This window comes from Octopus sinensis, linkage group LG17 (assembly GCF_006345805.1).
Source record: "Octopus sinensis linkage group LG17, ASM634580v1, whole genome shotgun sequence".
In the NCBI taxonomy this organism is placed as follows: Eukaryota; Metazoa; Mollusca; class Cephalopoda; order Octopoda; family Octopodidae; genus Octopus; species Octopus sinensis.
Genome location: NC_043013.1, coordinates 1,915,931 through 1,937,367, shown reverse-complemented (window position 1 = coordinate 1,937,367; position 21,437 = coordinate 1,915,931). Strand labels below are relative to the sequence as shown.

Genomic DNA, 21,437 nt, shown 5'->3' with positions numbered 1-21,437 from the left:
GAATGTATATGTGAACCATCGTTCTTTTAGTAACAAATGATGATTGATGTCACATCTCGAAGGACAACCACTTGATAACATTGGCAAGTGTATTAATTTGATTTCCTATCCATATTTATATATAAAATACTACAATTAGCCTTCATTTTTGACGGCACAGGGTCAGCTAGTTTATTGATAAATTTTAACGTATTGTAGTAAATAATCAAAGTTTATAAGCCAATTAAGTTGATTCAATTAACGGGTTATAATCCCTTACTAATCTGTTGTATTCAAACTTGAGAAATCAATATAAGTGATAATAATATGGGGCAGAATTGTTAGCATGCTGGGCGAAATGCTTAACAGTATTTCGTTTGTTTTTATGTTCTGAGTTCAAATTTCACCAACTGACCCCCTCCCAAAAAGTTTTGGGCCTTGTGCCCGTAGTAGAAAAGAATATTTTCTCTCAGTTAAGGTGGCGAGCTGGCAGAATTGTTAATATGCCGGGCAAAATGCTTAGCGGTATTTTGTCTGTTTTTATGTTCTGAGTTCAAATTCCACCAAGGTCGACGTTGCCTTTTATGCTTTCGGGGTCGATAAATTAAGTACCAGTTGTGTACTGGGGCCAATCTAGCCATAACTGGCTCCGTCCCCCAAAATTTGAGGCCTTGTGCCTAGAGTAGAAAAGAATTGTTAGCACCCTGGGCAAAATGCCTTACAGCATTTTAGCTTTTTTTTTTTTTTTACATTTTGAGTTCAAATTCCGCTGAGGCCAACTTCACTTATCATCCCTTTCGGGGTTGATAAAATTAGTCCCAATTGAGTACCAGGTTTGATGTAATCAATTTATTCCCTCATCCAGAACTGCTGGCCTTGTACTAAAATTGGAAACTGATACAAGTGAAATATTTTACTTTCAACTCCAACATATTTACAAAAAATTTTATGTAAAAATATAATCGCTTTTTTTTTGGGGATAAATTTTAAGGTGTTATATTAAATAATGAAATTTTATTGATTTTTTTATTTGTGCTTACAACTGTAATATTCATTTTCAAATTTATTTATATTGAGGGTAGTTGTAAAGAAATATTTTATTTAACAAGCTGATATACAGATATTAATATATCCAAAAATGAATTCATGAAATACATTTATTTGTTATTAAAGTCTTTGATTATTGTAAAAACTTAGCAAATCAAACATACCATGGCTAACATTCATTTTGAAACTTAATAATTTATCACTAATAAGTAACATTAAATAGGAAATATTGCTTGTGGTATCAGATAACCCAGGTTAGTCACACGCACGCGCGCATATTACTATGGCACTCCATCAGGTACGACGACGAGGGTTCCAGTTGATCTGATCAACGGAACAGCCTGCTCGTGAAATTAACGTGCAAGTGGCTGAGTACTCCACAGACACGTGTACCCTTAACGTAGTTCTCGGGAAAATTCAGCGTGACACAGAGTGTGACAAGACTGGCCCCTTTGAAATACAGGTACAACAGAAACAGGAAGAAAGAGTGAGAGAAAGTTGTGATGAAAGAGTACAACAGGGTTTGCTACCAGCCCTTGCTGGAGCCTCGTGGAGCTTTTAAGTATTTTTGCTCAATAAACACTCACAATGCTCGGCCTGGGAATCGAAACTGAGATCCTTTGACCACGAGTCCGCTGCCCTAACCACTAGGCCATTGCGCCTCCACACACACATATACGCACATGTGTGTGTGTGTGTGTATGTACATATGACAGCCATTGTTGTTTCACTTTATTTGACTTATTGCTGGTTTCTGACCCATTTTACACTATTTTCTCCTGAGTTAGCTGTCAGAATTGTTAGAACATCAGAAAAAAATGCCTTGTGGTTATTTATTCCACCTCTATACATTCTGGGCTCAAATCTCATTTGTGAACCCATGGGAAACAAACCTCCACCTACTATTCTGTCTATATGTCTGTGCACTCCTTTCAATGCAATGTATGCCAGGTCTGCAAATCTAACAGAGGCCTCAAAAATCATTTTAAGATCCACAAAAATCAGCAGCTCTTGGTAGTCCAAATCGGATGTGCAATCTGTGTGGGTGTCTTTTCAGAACATTGCCTGGTTTAAAAAGCCACATCAGATGCCATGATGGTTCTAAGGTGTAGGTACCGGAGGTGGCCAAACTCTGCATAAGGAGTAGACAACCACCATATATATATATATATATATATATATATATATATATATATATATATATATATTACGGAGTGGTTGGCGTTAGGAAGGGCATCCAGCTGTAGAAACACTGCCAGATCAGACTGGAGCCTGGTGCAGCCTCCTGGCTTCCCAGACACCGGTCGAACCGGCCAACCCATGCTAGCACGGAAAATGGACGTTAAATGATTATGATGAATGATAATAATAATAATAATAATAATAATAGACAACAAAAGAATGAGACCGTGATATTAGGTAAATAGAGGAATTTATATATGTATAGTTTAGGACAATCAGTAAATTGTCATAATAGGACAAATGCTGGAGCTAAGAGCTACGATGCATTCTCATCGGCTATTATGACAATAGATGCGTGTATTTATATGTATAAATGTCTAATATATATGTAAGCATACACCTATGTGCATATGAGGATGAAGTTGCATGCATATATATGTGTGTGTGTGTGTGTATTACAGTTCTATATCTAAGAGATGAGGAGTTATTTATATTATTTACATTTGGTGGATATTTGTCCTCATTTTGTTTGCTGTTAACACAACGTTTCAGCTGATATATCCTCCAGCCTTCATCAAATGTCTTGGGGAAATTTTGAACCTGGATTCTCATTCCTAAGCTATTTTTCGATGTTGTTATTATTATTATTTTTATTATTATTATTATGTTCACTGCTTGGAATCGAACTCAGAATCTTGGGTTAAGAGCCCATGGGCATATGGCGTAGTGGTTAGGAGCACGGGCTACTAACCCTAAGATTCCGAGTTCGGTTCCAGGTAGTGACCTGAATAATAATAATAATAATAATAATAATAATAATAATAACATTGAAAAATACCTTAGGAATGAGAACCCAGGTTTCGAAATTTCCCCAAGACACCTGATGAAGGGTGGAGGGTATATCAGCCGAAACGTGTTAACAACAAACATAATGTGTAAATAATGTGTGTGTGTGGATTTGTGTATGAGTACATAAATGCATATGTTTGTGTGTGTATGGGCATGTATATATATATATATATATATTTGTGTGATGTCCTAAACTATACATATACACACATACATATATGTATATGTGGATGAGGATAGCTGTGTGAAAAAGTGCCACACCTTAGCGGTTGTGGGAACCTGTGGAAGAGGTAGACCCAGGAAGACCTGGGATAAGGTGGTGAATCACAACCTTTGAACATTAGACCTCACCAAGGCAATGACTAGTGACTGAGACCTTTGGAAATATGCTGTGCGTGGGAAGACTCGCCTAGCCCAAGTGAGACCATAACCCTGTGGTCTATGCCAGGGGTGTAACCAGCCCACTTATGTGTACCTTTCCTTCATTGCACACTAAGCTCTGCTTGCGAAGACCTGTTGAGGCAAGGTAAATAGAAATCAAATCCGATGACTGGTATCCGTGCTAGTGGAGCACTAAGAGCACCATCTGAGCATGATCGTTACCAGAGCAGCAAACTGGCTTCCGTGCCAGTGGCACGTAAAAGGCACCATTCAAGCGTGACTGCTACCAGCGTCGCCTACTGGCACTTGTGCTGGTGGCACATGAAAAAACATTCAAGCAAGGTCATTGCCAGTGCTGCTGGACTGGCCCTTGTGCAGGTGGCATGTAAAAAACACCCACTACACTCTCGGAGTGGTTGGCGTTAGGAAGGGCATCCAGCTGTAGAAACTTTGCCAGATCAGACTGGAGCCTGTTGCAGCCTTCTGACTCTCCAGACCTCAGTCAAACTGTCCAATCCATGCCAGCATTGAAAGCTGACGTTATACAATGGTGATGATGAGATTATATATGTATGTACACACACACACACACACACATTTATATATATACTATTACTTCTGTTCAATATATATATATATATATATATATATATTGGGTTGGTGCATAATTATTGCGGCTTTTTTTTCAATAAATTTTATTCAACAAAATCAATAACATGTAACAAAAACATCTTTAAATGATTATTCTGGAGCATATTCACCATCTACTTCAATTACTGCTTCCCATTTGCTTGGCAGACAGTCAGACTGTCATTTAAAGATGTTTTTGTTAAATATTATTATTGTTTTTTGTTTTTTTTGAAAAAAAGCCGCAATAATTAAGCACCAACCCAATATATATATATATATATATATATGTGTATATATATATATATATATATGAACAGAAGTAATAGAGTTTGATAAGTGCCGATGCACGAAACTCGTGGACCTTGAGTCACTCTATTGCTTCTGCTAAATATTAATAAAAATATCCATATACTCATAATTTGAATTCTATTTTTCCTGTTTGCATCAACATACCAGCATAAATATATATATATGCGTGCACACACACACACACACACACACACACACACACACACACACACACACAGTGTTATGGTTGTGTATGGGTAAAAGAAAGTGTTCAGTACACACTTCTTGTGTATATTTTGTGTATTAAAACCAAGAGAGACTTTATTGAAATGAAGATTATTTTTTAGTGGTTGTTTGAAAAGAAAAGATTAGGCTTAAAGCTTAATAGATTTGATTACAAGCTACTTGTGCGTGTGTGTGTGTGTGTGTGTGTGTGTGTGTGTGTGTGTGTGTGTGTGTGTGTGTGTGCATGCATGCATGTGTGTGTGTATGTATGTGTGTGTTTAGTGTTAATGCTTGTGGCTTAGTTGTTAGGGTTATTCAGCTTACAATCATAAAGTTGGGAGTTCAATGTGTCCTTGAGCAAGACACTTCATTTCACGCTGCTCCAGACTGCTCAGCTGGCAAAAATGAGTTGTATCTGTAATTCAAAGGGGTCCAGCCTTGTCACATGCTGTGTCAAGGCTGGATCTCCCCCTAAAACCGTTAAGGGTGTGCAGGTCTATGGAGTACTCAGACAGTAATTTTTTTTTTTTTTTTGTTAACCTGTACTTATTCTGTCGGTCTCTTTTGCTGGACTGCTACGTTACGGGGACGTAAACAGACCAACACCAGTCATCAAGTGGTTGTGGAGAACAAACACACACACACATATTATATACAATGGGCTTCTTTCAGTTTCCATCTACCAAATCCACTCATAAGGCTTTAGCCAGCCTGAAACTATAGTGGAAGACACTTGCCCAAGGTGTCACAGAGTGGAACTGAACCCGGAACCACGTGGTTGGGAAGCAAGTTTCTTACCACACACCTGCACCTGTTTATACATCTATGTTGTTTATATATTTGATATTAATGTCATATGACCTTTATTTTGGAATGATTGTTGAGATGTGCGTAGCTTCTTGCAATTGAAACAAGAACTGGAACAAGAAGGTTTCTGTGTTGCTTACAAATCTAGGTTAAAATTGTATCATTGTTACTGGGTCAGAAAACTGGATTTTTCACCATAATTATTGCAACTATTTCTGATGGGAGGAATTTTTTGCATTTTTCTCTGTTGTTAAGCAAGAAAAAGACTGCTTTGTGGACACTCCTAGATTTTATCATCTTTTATTTTTTTTTTACTTGTTTCATTCATTGGCCTGTGGTCATGCTGGGGCATTGTCTTGAAGGATTTTAGTCAAATAAATTGACCCCAGTCCTAATTTTTTCAAAGCTTGGTACTACTATCTGTCTCTTGTTGAAGTTATGAGGACACTAACGCCAGTTGTCAAGGTGGGGGCACACACACACAAAAGGCTTCCTCACAGACTCCATCCATCAAAAGCATTAATCAACCAGGGACTACAGGCAACGGACATTTACCTGAAGTACCAAGCAGTGGGACTGAACTGCTGAACCACATTTTAATTTCATTCCAATTGCCTATTTCCATTCAAGTTGGATGGATTTTGACTGAAAATTTCTCTCCATGCTTGACTCTGCATTTCATACATTTGCTACCCAACCCCCAGGGGCGGGTATGACTGCATCATCATCATCATCATTGTTTAATGTCCACTTTCCATGCTGGCATGGGTTGGACGGTTTGACTGAGGACTGGTGAGCCAGAGGCTGCACGAGGCTCAATCTGATCTGGCAAAGTTTCTACAGCTGGATGCCCTTCCTAATGCCAACCACTCTGAGAGTGTAGTGGGTGCTTTTACGTGCCACCGGCATGAGGGCCAGTCAGGCGGTTCTGGCAATGACTATGCTCAAAAGGTTTTTTTTTACGTGTTACTTGCACAGGAGCCAGTCTGGCAGCACTGGCAACGACCACACTCAAATGTTGTTTTTTACGTTCCACTGTCACATGTGCCAGTAAGGCGACGCTGGCAACGATCATGCTCCAATGGTGCTTTTCACATGTTACCAGCACAAGAGCTAATGTGGTTAGAAATTTACTTCCCACCCACATGGTTCTGAGTTCAGTCCTACATTGTGGCACCTTGAGCAAGTATCTTCTGCTTAAGCTTTGGGCTAACCAAAGCCTTGTTCGTGGATTTAGTTGACAGAAACTGAAAGAAGCCCTTCATAAACAAAACTTCCCTTTGGCACTCAATTCTGAATAAGTCATCATCCTTCAATCGAAGGATGGCTTGTCTTTCATTTCTTATCATCATCATCATCATCATCATCCAGTGTTTTAAATCTGGGTTTTGTCCCTGTTGATGTGGGGTGGCTGGATCTACCTCAATGCCATAGCAACCAAGGTAGGCAGGTGCAACTGACCCCAACCTTTGGGCTGGCAGGTGCCCATTCTCCTCTGCTATCATGAGGCTTTTTTTGAGCTGGATTTTCTATGGGGAGCATGCCCTTGCATACCTCCAACCTCAGTTTCTAGACATGAGCGGTCCCGAGACCAAGGCCTCTATCATGATTTTTAAGAAATGCAGTGGAAAACTAGCTCAGGAAGGCAGGGATGCTATTCCCTGAGTTCCCTTTGAGATGCTCTGTGTTTCTTTCAATTAATTTTAAATATAACAAAGAATTTAGCAAAATCAGGAACATAAATTGTGACTAAGATTAATAATGATTATAATAATTATAAGAAGAAGAATGATAATAATAATTATAAGAAGAAGAATGATAATAATAATGATAATAATAATAATAATAATAATGATAATAAATGCCCTGATGCAGTACCAGGCAGTGGCTCTTGTGGCTTCTGATCTTAACTGACTAGAAGTGTTATCATGTACATTGTTTTGTCTTGGTATAAAAGATGGGCTACAGCAAATATTCTGCTCAATACCACAGATTTGCTTGTCAGTTGTTTGACCTTAACCAGTTGAGCATGTCCCTTAGTGGCTGACGATATGTGCATCTCTGATCACGAGCAGAAGTAGTGGGGGAGCATCATAGTTATGTGTTGAGAGAGATTCTTTGGGGTTTGGATAATTCACCTCTGGAAACATAGGTGTTTCGTTCATCATCCGTAAACAAACCTTATTCAGGGACCTTTTGCGTGGGCTAAGCTACTCGACCTGAAGAAAATTCTAACTGGGCCCTACCTGCAAAGTCATGTGCTGTTTATCTTGATATGAGATCATGCACATATGGTTGTGATGCATATGGCTGGTGTACCCTTATCAGACAGGTAGACATGATGAGTATATTGGGCTTCATATAATTGCAGCCCAGTGTCACTTTGATGGCATTTACTGCTCTCTCTCTCTCTTTCTTAATAATAATAATAATAATGAAATTATTGTGTATAGTGTTCAGGTGCACAACTCACCAAAAATGCATGTACAGTACATAGAATTATGTACAAAAGTCAGGAAAGTGAACAGTTATTGGATCGCGATATACATGTGTGCTTCCCAACCACATGGTTCCAGGTTCAGTCTCACTGTGTGGCACTTCAGGCAAGTGTCTTCTACTATAGCCTCGGGCTGACCAAAGCCTTCTGAGTGGATTTGGTAGACGGAAACTGAAAGAAACCTTTCATATACATCATCATCGTTTAACATCTGTTTTCCATGTGGCTGCACCAGGCTCCAATCTGATCTGGCAATGTTTCTACAGCTGGATGCCCTTCTTAATGCGAACCACTCTGAGAGTGTAGTGCGTGTCTTTTACGTGCCAGTGGCACAGGACCCTGTCAGGCGGGCCTGGCATTGATTGTATTCAGTTAGCGCTTTTTATGTGCCACCGGCACTGGAGCCAGTCGGGCAGCCCTGGCATCAATCACATTCAGATGGTGCTTTTTTACGTGCCTCTGCCACGGGAGCCAGTCAGGGGTCACTGGCATCGGCCTTGTTTGAATGGTGCTTATATATTTATGTGTGTCTGTTTGTTGTCATATCCCCACCGCCGGCTCTTGACAACCGATGTTGGTGTATTTACGTCCCCGAAACCTAGCGGTTCAGCAAAAGAGACTGATAGAATAAGTACTAGGCTTACAAAGAATAAGTCCTAGAGTCTGCCTTTGACTAAAGGCAGTGCTCCAGCATGGCCACAGTCAAATGACTGAAACAAGTAAAAGAATAAAAGAATTACATTTGACAAAAGAACTAATAAAATTATCTCAGATTTTCAATTCCTCTTTATTGTAACTAACTGGCAAACATCTTGGATCTGCTATCATTTGGAATGGTTTCCTGGAACTGAATAATCTTCAGTATTGTTATTGATGTATTCTTTTGAATCATTAAAAATTTGTGATACCATCTTGAAGGTGACAGTCATATTTGGCATTCACTCTAATGCGTAAAACAAACAAGAATATTAAACCATTTTATATTTTATTAATCCTGAATAAGTGTCTGATTCTTTTTCTTTTTTCTTTTTTTGGCAGAGAAAAATTATTCTTCAAAATGTTCTGCAGAACAAGGCAAATTTTGTGATCCAAAGGAGTCTGTCTCATGAGCCCCTAAGTGAGAGCAGTTCATCAGTATTGGTAAGGAGAATTGTCTACTTGCAATGATTAATAAAGTGTTTTTATTTCCTGAAACGGTCAAGTGTAGCGGTGTGGAGGCACAGGCATGGTTGTGTGATAAGAAGTTTGTTTCCCAACTACAGGGTTCCAAGTTCGGCCCCACTGCTTGGCACCTTGGGCCAACCAAAGAATTGTGAGTGAATTTGGTAGATGGAAACTGAAAGAAGCCTGTATATTTATATATACCTATGTGTGTATATATCTTTGTAACTGTTTGACCCCGACAACTGCTTGACAACAAGTGTTGGTGTGCTTATGTCTCCCATAACTTAGCAGTTCAGCAAAAGAGACCAGGCATTAAAAAATCAGGACTGGGATTAATTCCTTCAGCTAAATTTTCTTCAGCCCCAGCATGGCCAGAGTCACATAACTGAAACAAGGGAAAGGTAAATGGTAAAAGGAATCATTCTTATTTCTTTATTGCCCATAGAGGGGACAAACAAAGACAGACAAACAGATTGTCGATTATATCGACCCCAGTGTGTAACTGGTACTTATTTAATCGCACCCCACCCCCCAAAGGATGAAAGACAAAGTCGACCTCAGCGGAGTTTCAACTCAGAACGTAGCGGCAGATGAAATACTGCCAAGTATTTCGCCCAGTGTGCTAATGTTTCTGAGATTCTGTGGCAGGAAGAGGGGGGGGGGGCGGTCAAACAACAAACAGCAGAAAAAGATGAACAGCAGCAGAGAGGAGAAGTGAATGGGAGAATTAAAATGAGAAGGGTTTAGAGCAGTGGTTTCCAACCTTTTTACTACCAAGGGTCCCTTTTATTTAAATGAGTTTTCTCACAGTCTCCTTTTAGTATGCTTATCCTTTTGTGTGTGTGTATATATATATATATATATATATATATATAATAAAATATATAATAAAATATTAGGGAATAAATCCAAACTTACAGGGAAAAATCAGATTTAGGATTAAATCCAATTTTATAGTATAAATATATTATATTATATTAAATTAGAGATAAAACCACTATTAGGCAAATCAAACAATGAAAAACATAAGCCAATACATAAAATTAATTTAATTTATATTATTTTAAATATATATCAAAAGTATTAAAAGTTTAATAAAAGATAAAGAGTATATATATATATATATATATATATAGGCACAGGAGTGGCTGTGTGGTAAGAAGCTTGCTTTCCAATGACATGGTTATGGGTTCAGTTTCACTGTGTGACACCTAGGGCAAGTGTCTTCTACCATAGCCTTGGGCCGACCAAAGCGTTGTGAGTGGATTTTGTAGATGGAAACTGAAAGAAGCCTGTCGTGTATGTATATATATATATATATATATGTGTGTGTGTGAAATTTTGAATTTACAGACCCCTGGTTTATGAACCACTAATTTAGAGACTTCTTAATTCCTTTGACACCACTTGGAATATAAGACATCAACAAGAGATCTCCATCTGTTTCAATCCTTGGCAGTGGATTGGTCACCAGGTGTCGCTACCTGCCACTGCTTTAGGTTAATGAGTTGCAGTAAGAAGTGTAAATTGTTGTGTATTTGTATTGTTTGTACATTCAAATGTCCCCTACTTTTTAAATAACCGTACACTCTATTGAAAGCACAATCAACAGACTAAATGTTGATAGACAGATGTTTAAATGATGAAAGCAAAGAAGTGTGTCATCATCATCATCATCATCATCTCTATTTAATGTCCGTTTTCCAAGCTGGCATGGGTTGGACTGTTTCACTGAAAACTGGTAAGCTGGGGAGCTTCACCAGGTTCCAATCTGATTTGGCATGGTTACTGCCGCTGGATGCCAACCACTCAAAGAGTTCCACGCCACTGGCATGGGTGCCAGTCACCAGTATTGGCCATGACTGTGATCTCACTTGGCCTGACAGGTCTTTGCAAGCACAATAAAATTGCCAAAGGTCTCGGTCACTTGGCACTGCCTCTGCAAGGCCCAAAGTTTGAAAGGTGCTTATTATGTGCCACTGGCACAGGTGCCAGTTATGCAACATTGGCATATTGCTTTATTTTTCTGCCATTATCAATTTCATTAATTTATTACTGATACATCAGGTACTTGTCTCTGCTGCTGCTAATGTAATTAAGTCACCTGAGTAGAATTGGTATTCAAGTCATACTCAAATCAAACCAGTCTTGGAAAAGAAGGAACACTTTAGCCAGTGTAGTCCTAGATACCTTTTTCTTTATTACCCACAAGGGGCTAAACACAGAGAGGACAAACAAGGACAGACATAGGTATTAAGTCGATTACATCGACCCCAATGTGTAACTGGTACTTAATTTATCGACCCCGAAAGGATGAAAGGCAAAGTCGACCTCGGCGGAATTTGAACTCAGAACGTAACGACAGATGAAATACGGCTATGCATTTCGCCTGGCGTGCTAACGTTTCTGCCAGCTCGCCGCCTTAGTAGTCTGAGATGAAGTGAAACTGAGCAACAATTCTATAATTTCTTCAACACAACCAAATGTATCTCTTTGCTCAAGGAGACTGTTTCTTCAGTTTGGAGGAAAGGAAATAAGGAAACACAGATCCTGCATCTAATATGTAAAAACATCCTTAATTATTGTTGTTGATGCTAGCAATTTGAGGTAGGTTCCCCTTTTTTCTTGGTATGGCTTTACTCTTTTACTTGTTTCAGTCATTTGACTGCAGCCATGCTGGAGCACCGCATTTAGTCGAGCAAATCGACCCCGGGACTTATTCTTTGTAAGCCCAGTACTTATTCTATCGGTCTCTTTTGCTGAACCGCTAAGTGACGGGGACGTAAACACACAAGCAATGCGAGAGGGACAAACACAGACACACAAACATATACACACACATCCATATATATATATATCATCATCATCATCATCGTTTAGCGTCCGTTTTCCATGCTAGCATGGGTTGGACGGTTCTACTGGGGTCTGTGAAGCCAGAAGGCTTCATCAGGCCCAGTCAAATCTGGCAGTGTTTCTACGGCTGGATGCCCTTCCTAACGCCAACCACTCTGTGAGTGTAGTGGGTGCTTTTTACGTGCCACCCGCACTGGTGCCAGACAGAGCTGGCAAACGGCCACGAACGGATGGTGCTTTTTATGTGCCACCACCGCACGAGGGCCAGGCGAGGCTGGCAACGGACACGAAACGGGGCGGTGCTGGCAACGGTCGCGAAACGGAAAGTTCTCTTACATGCCACCGGCACTGGTAACACATCTGCAATTTCCATTGATCGATTTCGATTCTGATCGTCACTTGCCTCAACGGGTCTTCACAAGCAGAGTTTTGACATGCCACCGGCATTGGTAGCACATCCGCAATTTCCATTGATCGATTTCGATTCTGATCCTCACTTGCCTCATCACGTCTTCACAAGTAGAGTTTTGTGTCCCAAGAAGGGAAGGTATGCATACGTAGGCTGGCTCCATCCCATGTAGAAGGCCACGGGTTATGGACTCACTTGTCCTGCCGGTCTTCTCTCGCGCACAGCACACTTCCAGAGGTCTCGGTCTCTAGTCATTTCCTCAGTGAGACCTAAAGTTCGAAGGTCGTGCTTCACCACCTCGTCCCAGGTTTTCCTGGGTCTGCCTCTCCCACAGGTTCCCTCAACCGCTAGGGTGTGGCACTTTTCACACAACTATCTTCATCCATTCTCGCCACATGACCATACCAGCGCAAACGTCTCTCTTGCACACCACAACTGATGCTTCTTAGGTCCAGCTTTTCTCTCAAGGTACTTACACTCTGCCGAGTGTGAGTACCGGCATTACACATCCATCGGAGCATACTGGCTTCATTTCTAGCGAGCTTACGCATATCCTCAGCAGTCACGGCCCATGTTTCACTGCCATGTAGCATGGCTGTTCGTACACACGCATCATACAGTCTGCCTTTCACTCTGTGCGAGAGGCCTTTTGTCACCAGCAGAGGTAAGAGCTCTCTGAACTTTGCCCAAGCTATTCTTACTCTAGCAGTTACACTTTCAGCACACCCGCCCCCGCTGCTGACTTGGTCACCTAGGTAACGGAAACTATCAACTATTTCTAGTTTTCTCCCTGGAAAGTGACGGAAGTTGGTCTCAGAGCATTTTCTTTTCAGTGTTTATTGTTCCTGAGCATCTGCCACATACAAAAACCATCTTCCTAGTTAGCCTTCCTTTGACATTGCTGCATCTCTTATGTGTCCATAGCTTACACTTGGTGCATCTTATAGAGTTTCTACCTACACCTTTTCTACAGATCGAGCAGGGCCATCTACCTGAAGGTGTTTGTGATTTGTCTACCTCCTACTGATTACGACTTTGGTTTTAGCTAGATTGACTCTGAGGCCCTTCGATTCTAATCCTTGTTTCCACACCTGAAACTTCTCCTCCAGTTCTGATAGCGACTCAGCAATTAGAGCAAGGTCATCAGCATAGAGGAGCTCCCAAGGGCATCCTGTCTTGAATTCCTCCGTTATTGCCTGGAGGACTATGATAAATAGGAGGGGGCTGAGTACTGAGCCTTGGTGGACTCCTACCTCTACCCGGAATTCTTCACTGTACACATTTCCAACCCTCACCCTACTAGCGGCGTCCTTGTACATGGCCCGCACAGCTCTCACTAACCATTCATCTATCCCTAGTTTCCTCATTGCCCACCAGATAAGGGATCGGGGGACCCTGTCGAAGGCTTTCTCCATGTCAACAAAAGCCAGGTACAGGGGCTTATCTTTGGCTAGGTATTTCTCCTGCAGCTGCCTTACCAGGAATATAGCATCAGTAGTACTTTTCCCTGGCACAAACCCAAACTGCATCTCATCTAAACTAACTCTCTCTCTAATTAGTTGGGCTATGACCCTCTCCGTAACCTTCATCACCTGGTCCAACAGCTTGATACCTCTGTAGTTATTTGTATCTAGGGCATCACCTTTACCTTTGTAGCAGTTGACTATTTACTGCTACACCAGTCATTGGGTATGACCCCTTTGTGTATCACCTGATTAACTATACGGGTGACTAGGCTATAGCCGACACTACCAGACATTTTGAGCATCTCTGCAGTGATTCCTGATGGGCCTGGGGCTTTCCCTGTCTTCATGCTTCTAATTGCCTTAGCTACCACGGAACTATCAACTCGGATAGCTGGTCCCTCTGTTGGGTCAACATTCGGCAGACTCTCTTTATCCCATTCATTTTCTTCATTCAGCAACCTTTCATAGTGGCATCTCCAAACCTCTCTCTTTGCATCCTCATTTAGCGCAAGTGAACCATCTTCCATGCGAACACACTTATCTCCTACCACATCACGATTCTCTCTCACACACTGTCTTGCAACACGAAACACCTCCAGTCTTTGTCCTCACGGCGCAGAACATTGGCAAATTTTTTCTTATCTGCTTCCCCTCTGGCTAAATAAACCTGTCTCCTAGCTTCTCTTTTGGCAGTCTGATACAATCCCCTGCTACCCCCATTTTTCCAGACCTTCCAAGCCTGTCTCTTTTCTCTAATAGCCCTGTCTACAATATTGTTCCACCACCACGTTATTCTAGGTCGAGAGGGGACTTTGCACCAGCCACAGATCTGGTCAGTGGCTCTCAGCAGGTTGTCCCTTAGAAACGTCCAGCTGTCTTCTACCCCCTGTGATGCTCTATCCCCTTCTACTTCGTCAGAGGCTTCAAGTAATATGTCCCTAAATCTCTGTCCATTTGCAGGATCTTTAAGCTTCCAGATCCTTCTTCTCCATATTTGTCGTCTTCTGGTGTCCTCCTAGTCCTGATCCTAAAGTCACTAACTACCAGTCTATGTTGTGGGGTACATTCTTCACCTGGGAAGGTTTTGGCATTTATAAGCAGCCATCTCTCCCTTTGCCTTGTAAGGATGTAGTCAATTTGGCTGGTATGTTGGCCCGATTGGTAAGTGACGAGGTGGCTGGTAGGTTTCCTGAAGTTAGTGTTGCAAATCATAAGATTATTTGCATCGCAGAACTCCAGCAGCCTGGTTCCCTCCTCGTTGCGGGAGAGCCATAGCCATAGCCTCCATGTACGCCATGGAAGCCCCCAGCATGTCGTCCAACGTGACCATTGAAGTCACCAGCCATAAAGATAAGGTCTCTGTCGTTCGTCAACGAGGTAGTCTGCAGTAGAGTGTCATAGAATCGGTCTTTCTGTCCATCGGGTAGCCCCGACTGAGGAGCATAGGCTGATATAATGGTTGCTAAACTATGATGAAGCACTAATCTACTTAAGTATTCTGTCACATACTCTGATTACCTCAATTACTTTATCTACCCATTTCTCAGCGAATAAGTATACCCACGCCACCAACCCCGTCAGTGTTCCCAGCCCAGAAAATCTTGTACCTGCGTTCCTTGGCTGTGAGGAACCTAGCTGATCCTCCTCTCCACCTTATTTCTTGCATGCAACATATATCCACACATCTCCGTCAAGCATCTCGACTATCTCACCAGACCTACCTTTCAGAGTGCCAACGTTGAGGGTGCCAACCCTGAGGGTGTGGGAGGCATGGGCTCTAGAGACCCTGGGACAGTGGACAGTAGCTTCGTGTACCTGAAAAGAAAGCTCGCATTTGGCAGAATTCATGTGCAAGAAATGAAGTAGTAAAGTAGCCTTCAGTACAACCTGCATAACGCTAGCCTTTCATATTTTGCACTGTATGAACATTACCTTACATAGGTCGAGACTAGGGGTAGGGAGGGGTAGGGATGGTGAGAACATTTGCAGTCTTCATGGGAAGCAACCCCGGAATGGCAGAGATAGGAACTTCCGGCATGCGTGGTGGGGGGGTGGGAGGGCGGGTGCACCGTGTCTGAGTAAAGAGGTTCTGTTAATCGTATGAGCTAGCAAATGGGTTTGTATGAATCGGGAGACAACGCTAAACGAAAAATTGAAAAATCAGAGTGGCTATGAACCTGTAGACAAGTCTAAACGAAAAAAAATGTTTGAGCTAGACAGGGTAATGAGGGAATACTGAAAGAATGAGGGACAATACAATGAGATGGAAATTGAAGAATAGAGAAAGAATAAGAATAAGTGCAAGAAAGAAGGTAGTCGTAGCGAGGTTGGACGATTCACTTAACTTTTAGCCATTTATGATCTGTGCGTATTCTTTAGATATTTTGAAGCGAGTGGGGTTAACGATAAATGCGATCGCTCTTTTATATATGGCGATGATGGTTTTGGGAAGGGGGGGGCATAGAGAACCATGGCGATGATGGTTATGGGAAGGGGGGACATAGAGAGAGAGAGATAGGGTTAGTTAGAGAGAGAGGTCAAGGGACACGTGACAATAAGCGGTGTGAGGGAATTTGACTGGGGACGGCATTGTCGATAAATAAACATTAGATAAATAGGTTTGAAAATCAGAAAAATCAGAGGGAATATCATTATTGATAGCTAATATAACACCGTGTCTGAGTAAAGAGGTTCTGTTAATCGTATGAGCTAGCAAATGGGTTTGTATGAATCGGGAGACAACACTAAACGAAAAATTGAAAAATCAGAGTGGCTATGAACCTGTAGACAAGTCTAAACGAAAAAAAATGTTTGAGCTAGACAGGGTAATGAGGGAATACTGAAAGAATGAGGGACAATACAATGAGATGGAAATTGAAGAATAGAGAAAGAATAAGAATATAAGTGCAAGAAAGAAGGTAGTCGTAGCGAGGTTAGACGATTGGACTTCACTAAACTTTAGCCATTCATGATCTGTGCGTATTCTTTAGATATTTTGAAGCGAGTGGGGTTAACGATAAATGCGATCGCTCTTTTATATATGGCGATGATGGTTTTGGGAAGGGGGGGGCATAGAGAACCATGGCGATGATGGTTATGGGAAGGGGGGACATAGAGAGAGAGAGATAGGGTTAGTTAGAGAGAGAGGTCAAGGGACACGTGACAATAAGCGGTGTGAGGGAATTTGACTGGGGACGGCATTGTCGATAAATAAACATTAGATAAATAGGTTTATATATATATATATATATATATATAATATATATATATATACATATATACGACAGGCTTCTTTCAGTTTCCGTCTACCAAATCCACTCACAAGGCCTTGATTGGCCCGAGGTTATAGCAGAAGACACTTGCCCAAGATGTCACGCAGTGGGACTGAACCGGAATCATGTGGTTGGTAAGCAAGCTACTTACCACGCAGCCATTCCTGCGCTTTGTACAGAATTTTCTGTGATTGACAAATACAAAAAAGATCATTAAAAAAAAAAGAGAGAAGAGAAAAAAGGAAGCTAAAATACTCTGGTCATATCAGTAAGAGCACAAGGTGCACAGAAACCCTTACTGGAAGGAAAGATAAATACCATATGCTCGAAAAAATTTAGAACCAACTGGTTGTGGCACGTAAAAAGCACCATCCGAATCGTGGCCGATGCCAGCGCTGTCTTGACTGGCTTCCGTGCCGGTGGCACGTAAAATGCACCATCTGAATCATGGAGTGGTTGGCGTTAGGAAGGGCATCCAGCTGTAGAAACACTGCCAGATCAGACTGGAGCCTGGTGCAGCCTCCTGGCTTCCCAGATCCCCGGTCGAACCATCCAACCCATGCTAACGGACATTAAACGATGATGATGATGATGGTTTGATTACACCAAGGACTGGACTAAACTGTACGGTGAATGTATAAGAATGGCAGAGAAAAGATCCAAATGGAGATTCCTAATACTCAATTAGCCGAGTGTGGATGGCACCTAATTATAACGAGTGGACGCTAACGATAGATAGGTTCTAAACTCGTGTAAGAACTGGGGTTTAGTTATTTTGATTTCTTTTTCTTTGTGTTTTTATTGTTTGTAATTGCAAGACTTTTATATTTATTTTAGTCACTTTTTTAATGCATGTTGTAATGGGTTGGACAGATCTACTGAGCAGCATGCCACAGCTTATCAAATTGTCACTGAGGCCTAACATCTTCAGATATACATTATTTACATTTGATAGATTTTTGTCTTCTGGAGCCTGGTGCAGCCATCTGGTTCGCCAGCCCTCGGTCAAACCGTCCAACCCATGCTAGCATGGAAGGCGGATGTTAAACAATGATGATGATGATGATGATCTTGTTTGTTGTTAACACAACGTTTTGGCTGATATACCGTCCATGGGCATATGGCGTAGTGGTTAAGAGCACAGGCTACTAATCCCAAGATTCTGAGTTCGATTCCAGGCAATGACCTGAATAATAATAATATTAATAATAATAATAATAATAATATCGAAAAATACCTTAGGAATGAGAACCCAGGTTTGAAATTTCCCCAAGACACCTGATGAAGGCTGAAAGGTATACCAGCCAAAATGTTGTGCTAATAACAAACAAGATGAGGACAAACATCTATCAAATGTAAATAATGTACATAATTCCTCATCTCTTAAATAGAGACCTGTATCTTCAGATTGACCTACCTTATCACTTCCTTCTAGAATATCTTGCTTAAGTTATCTCTTAAATAATCAATGTAGCTCTATTTCACACAACATTCATGCTCTATATTTGTCACAGTTGTACACTGATCAATGGTCTCTTAAAAACAGTAAATTGAATCTAGACTTAAACCCATCACGATTCACAAAGGATTACGTATCATTCTTGTTTAGTTTCACAGAGTTTTGATTCAATATCATCAGACCAGCTGGCATCCCTTTCCCATGTGTTGCCAGACTTGATATATTCCATGTTCTCTACAAATTTAGCCACTGCTTCACACATTTCACTTCAACATTGCTCAGTCTGTAGATGTTACACATTCAAAATCAATAACTGCCCCCTATATTTTGTACAGATTACTTTCTTCTGGGAAAAGGAAACTTTTTATTACCTACAGAGGCATCAGTTCCTGAACTTCCTTCCACCTATACTGTAGCTGCTCTACTTTCACTGTATTTAACTTCCAGTACTAATTAGGTCACTTAGGCAACAGCTACTATCAACTACTTTCTTTATTGTGTGTGTGTGTGTGTGTGTGTAATGAGTATTCTTACTCTATCTGTGCTACACATCACTTATATCCTGTTATTTTGCTACCTTCCTCTCAACCTGCCACAAGTTCCCTCTCACCATTTTCTGTACTCTTTGCCTTGCATGGAGTTTGCACCAGTTTCCTATCAACTGCAATTCTTAACTAAAAGAAAGAAGAAAAAAATCTTAAAACTTTATGTATTTATTTTTGGTTCTTTAGTATGATGTATTACCATTGTTTGATTGGTTGGTTAAAGGTTATTTAATCTAATCTAGCAACCAAAATGTTTGACCTTTTGAAACAGAATATGTTGATGCCAAAAGAATTCATGCTTTTCTCACAAAATTTGTTCTTTTTGAAAAGAGTAAAAATCTGTTTTACATTGGCTGTGAAGTAAGAAGTTTGCTTCCCAACCAAATGGTTCCAGGTTCAGTTCCACTGCGTGGCACCTTGGGCAAGTGTCTTCTTCGATAGCCTCAGGCTGACCAAAGCCTGGATTTGGTTGACAGAAGCTGAAGGAGTCCATCGTATGTGTGTGTGTCTGTCCCCCACTCTCTGCCACCACCACCACCACTTGACATCCAGTGTTGGTGTGTTTATGTCCCTGTCACTTAGGGGTTCTGCTAAAAACACCAATAGAATAAGTACCAAGTTTTAAAAGAATAATTACTGAGGTTGATTTTGACTAAAAAATTCTTCGAGGCAGTGCCCCAGCATGGCCACTGTCTAATGACTGAAACCAGAAAAAGAATAAAAGTTTATTTAATCTAATCTAGTAACCAAAATGTTTGACTTTTTGAAACAGAACATGTTGATGCCAAAAGAATTCATGCTTTTCTCACAAAATTTATTCGTTTTGGAGAGAGTAAATCTTATTACAGATTTAATTTGAAACTGTAGTCATCAATTCGTTTAATTATCTGTTGGCAGAGAAATATTTTACAGCAAGAGATGGCGATACTAATATTTGATTTTTGCTTCTCACTAATGTCTTAACTTAAACAATTTCCTTTCTTTGTCAATGCCTCCAGTTCCAGATTTAAATTACCCACAAATGGCAGCTGTTTAGAATATTGCATCCAAATAGTCTAACACTTCCACGGAGAGAGAATTATTTGCTTAATAAATCATTCAATTTAGCCTTTCTGATGAGCATACAGTTATTGTTTTGCTGTATCAAGACTTGTTTCAGACTAGAAATTCCTCAAATGAACCGGAACAACATCTCTGGTCTTGAGATGAATGTTTCCTCTGCTGTCAGTTATAATAACCTGCTACAGTTGAAAGCACAACCTAGAACTCTGGAGTTGAATTCTATTCTGTGGCACCTTGAGCATGTCTTCTTCTATAGGTCCATGTCCAGAAAATCCTTGTGAGTGGATTTGGTAGATGGAAACTGAAGGAAGCATATCACACACACAGACATGGTTCTTTTATGCACCCTGTACCTGTATGAAAGGACCTCTTGATACTAATATCACAGTATTTAGCATTCTATGACATATAAAAGATTGTCTTTTGAAAAGACATAGAAATTCTATGTATAATGGCAGCAAAATTTGGCTGGTATGCAGTGACCAGATACCTGCCACTGAAGATATAACAGTAAACTGAAATCACCTGATCTGGCATTTCCAGTACTCATAACAGATGATTCTTGTCTGCCAAAATTTATGCCTGCTTTTATGTACCGTGCACCTATATGAGAAGACCTCTCCAAGGCTAATACTGCAGTATTTTGTGTTCTAACAAGGCACCCACATTAAGTTGGATATGAAGATTTGTGTGTTACCTTCCTTGTAAACAGGTAAATGTTGGCAGCAGAAAGGGCATCCAGCTGTAGAAAATCTGCTCAACAAATTTTATCTGACTTATGCAAGCATGGAAAAGCAGACATTAAACAATGCTGAATACAACGTCTGTTTACGTACAGGTTACACTCATGTTTTCAGTTGTCTTTTACATTGATTTAGGATCACTTCTTGCATCTATTTGTTTAATGTTTCATCTTGGTAATTATTCAATAAACTTAGAACTGGGGGAAGAAACTCCTATCCTTTCCCCCTCCCCCCTCAATAGTTTCAATATTATAGTTGTTGACAACTAGTTACTAAGTTCCTAAGGAATTCTGATTCATGTTTGGTGAAGGATACTCTCACTGCCCACCTTTAGTGAACATTACTGATCATATCTAATTTGACAGAGGAATAGATGCCGAAGTTATGGTTTTTTTTTTTAATGCTGGGCCTCACAGAGACAATGACGAAAGATCGAGACCTCTGGTGATATGCTGTGACTGTAAAGATCCGGCAAATAAAGTGAGTTCATGTCTATATCCTACACCAGTTTCACATAACCAGCTCCAGCCCATTCAAAAGTACCTTGGATCGTAGGGCGACCTACTGTGCTTGAGGAGA

The 21,437-nt window shown here is 40.7% G+C and overlaps 1 protein-coding gene across 4 annotated transcripts in view; it reads left to right on the top strand.

The window, feature by feature from the left end:
• The window catches only part of LOC115221111, a 78,425-nt gene that overhangs the window by 44,952 nt on the left and 12,036 nt on the right, over nucleotides 1-21,437 (top strand). For all 4 annotated transcript variants that reach the window (XM_029791326.2, XM_029791324.2, XM_036510264.1 and 1 more), the window contains one exon: nucleotides 8,924-9,025. In XM_029791326.2, the coding sequence (XP_029647186.1) occupies nucleotides 8,924-9,025 (102 nt within the window). The remainder of the gene's footprint in view (nucleotides 1-8,923; nucleotides 9,026-21,437) is intronic.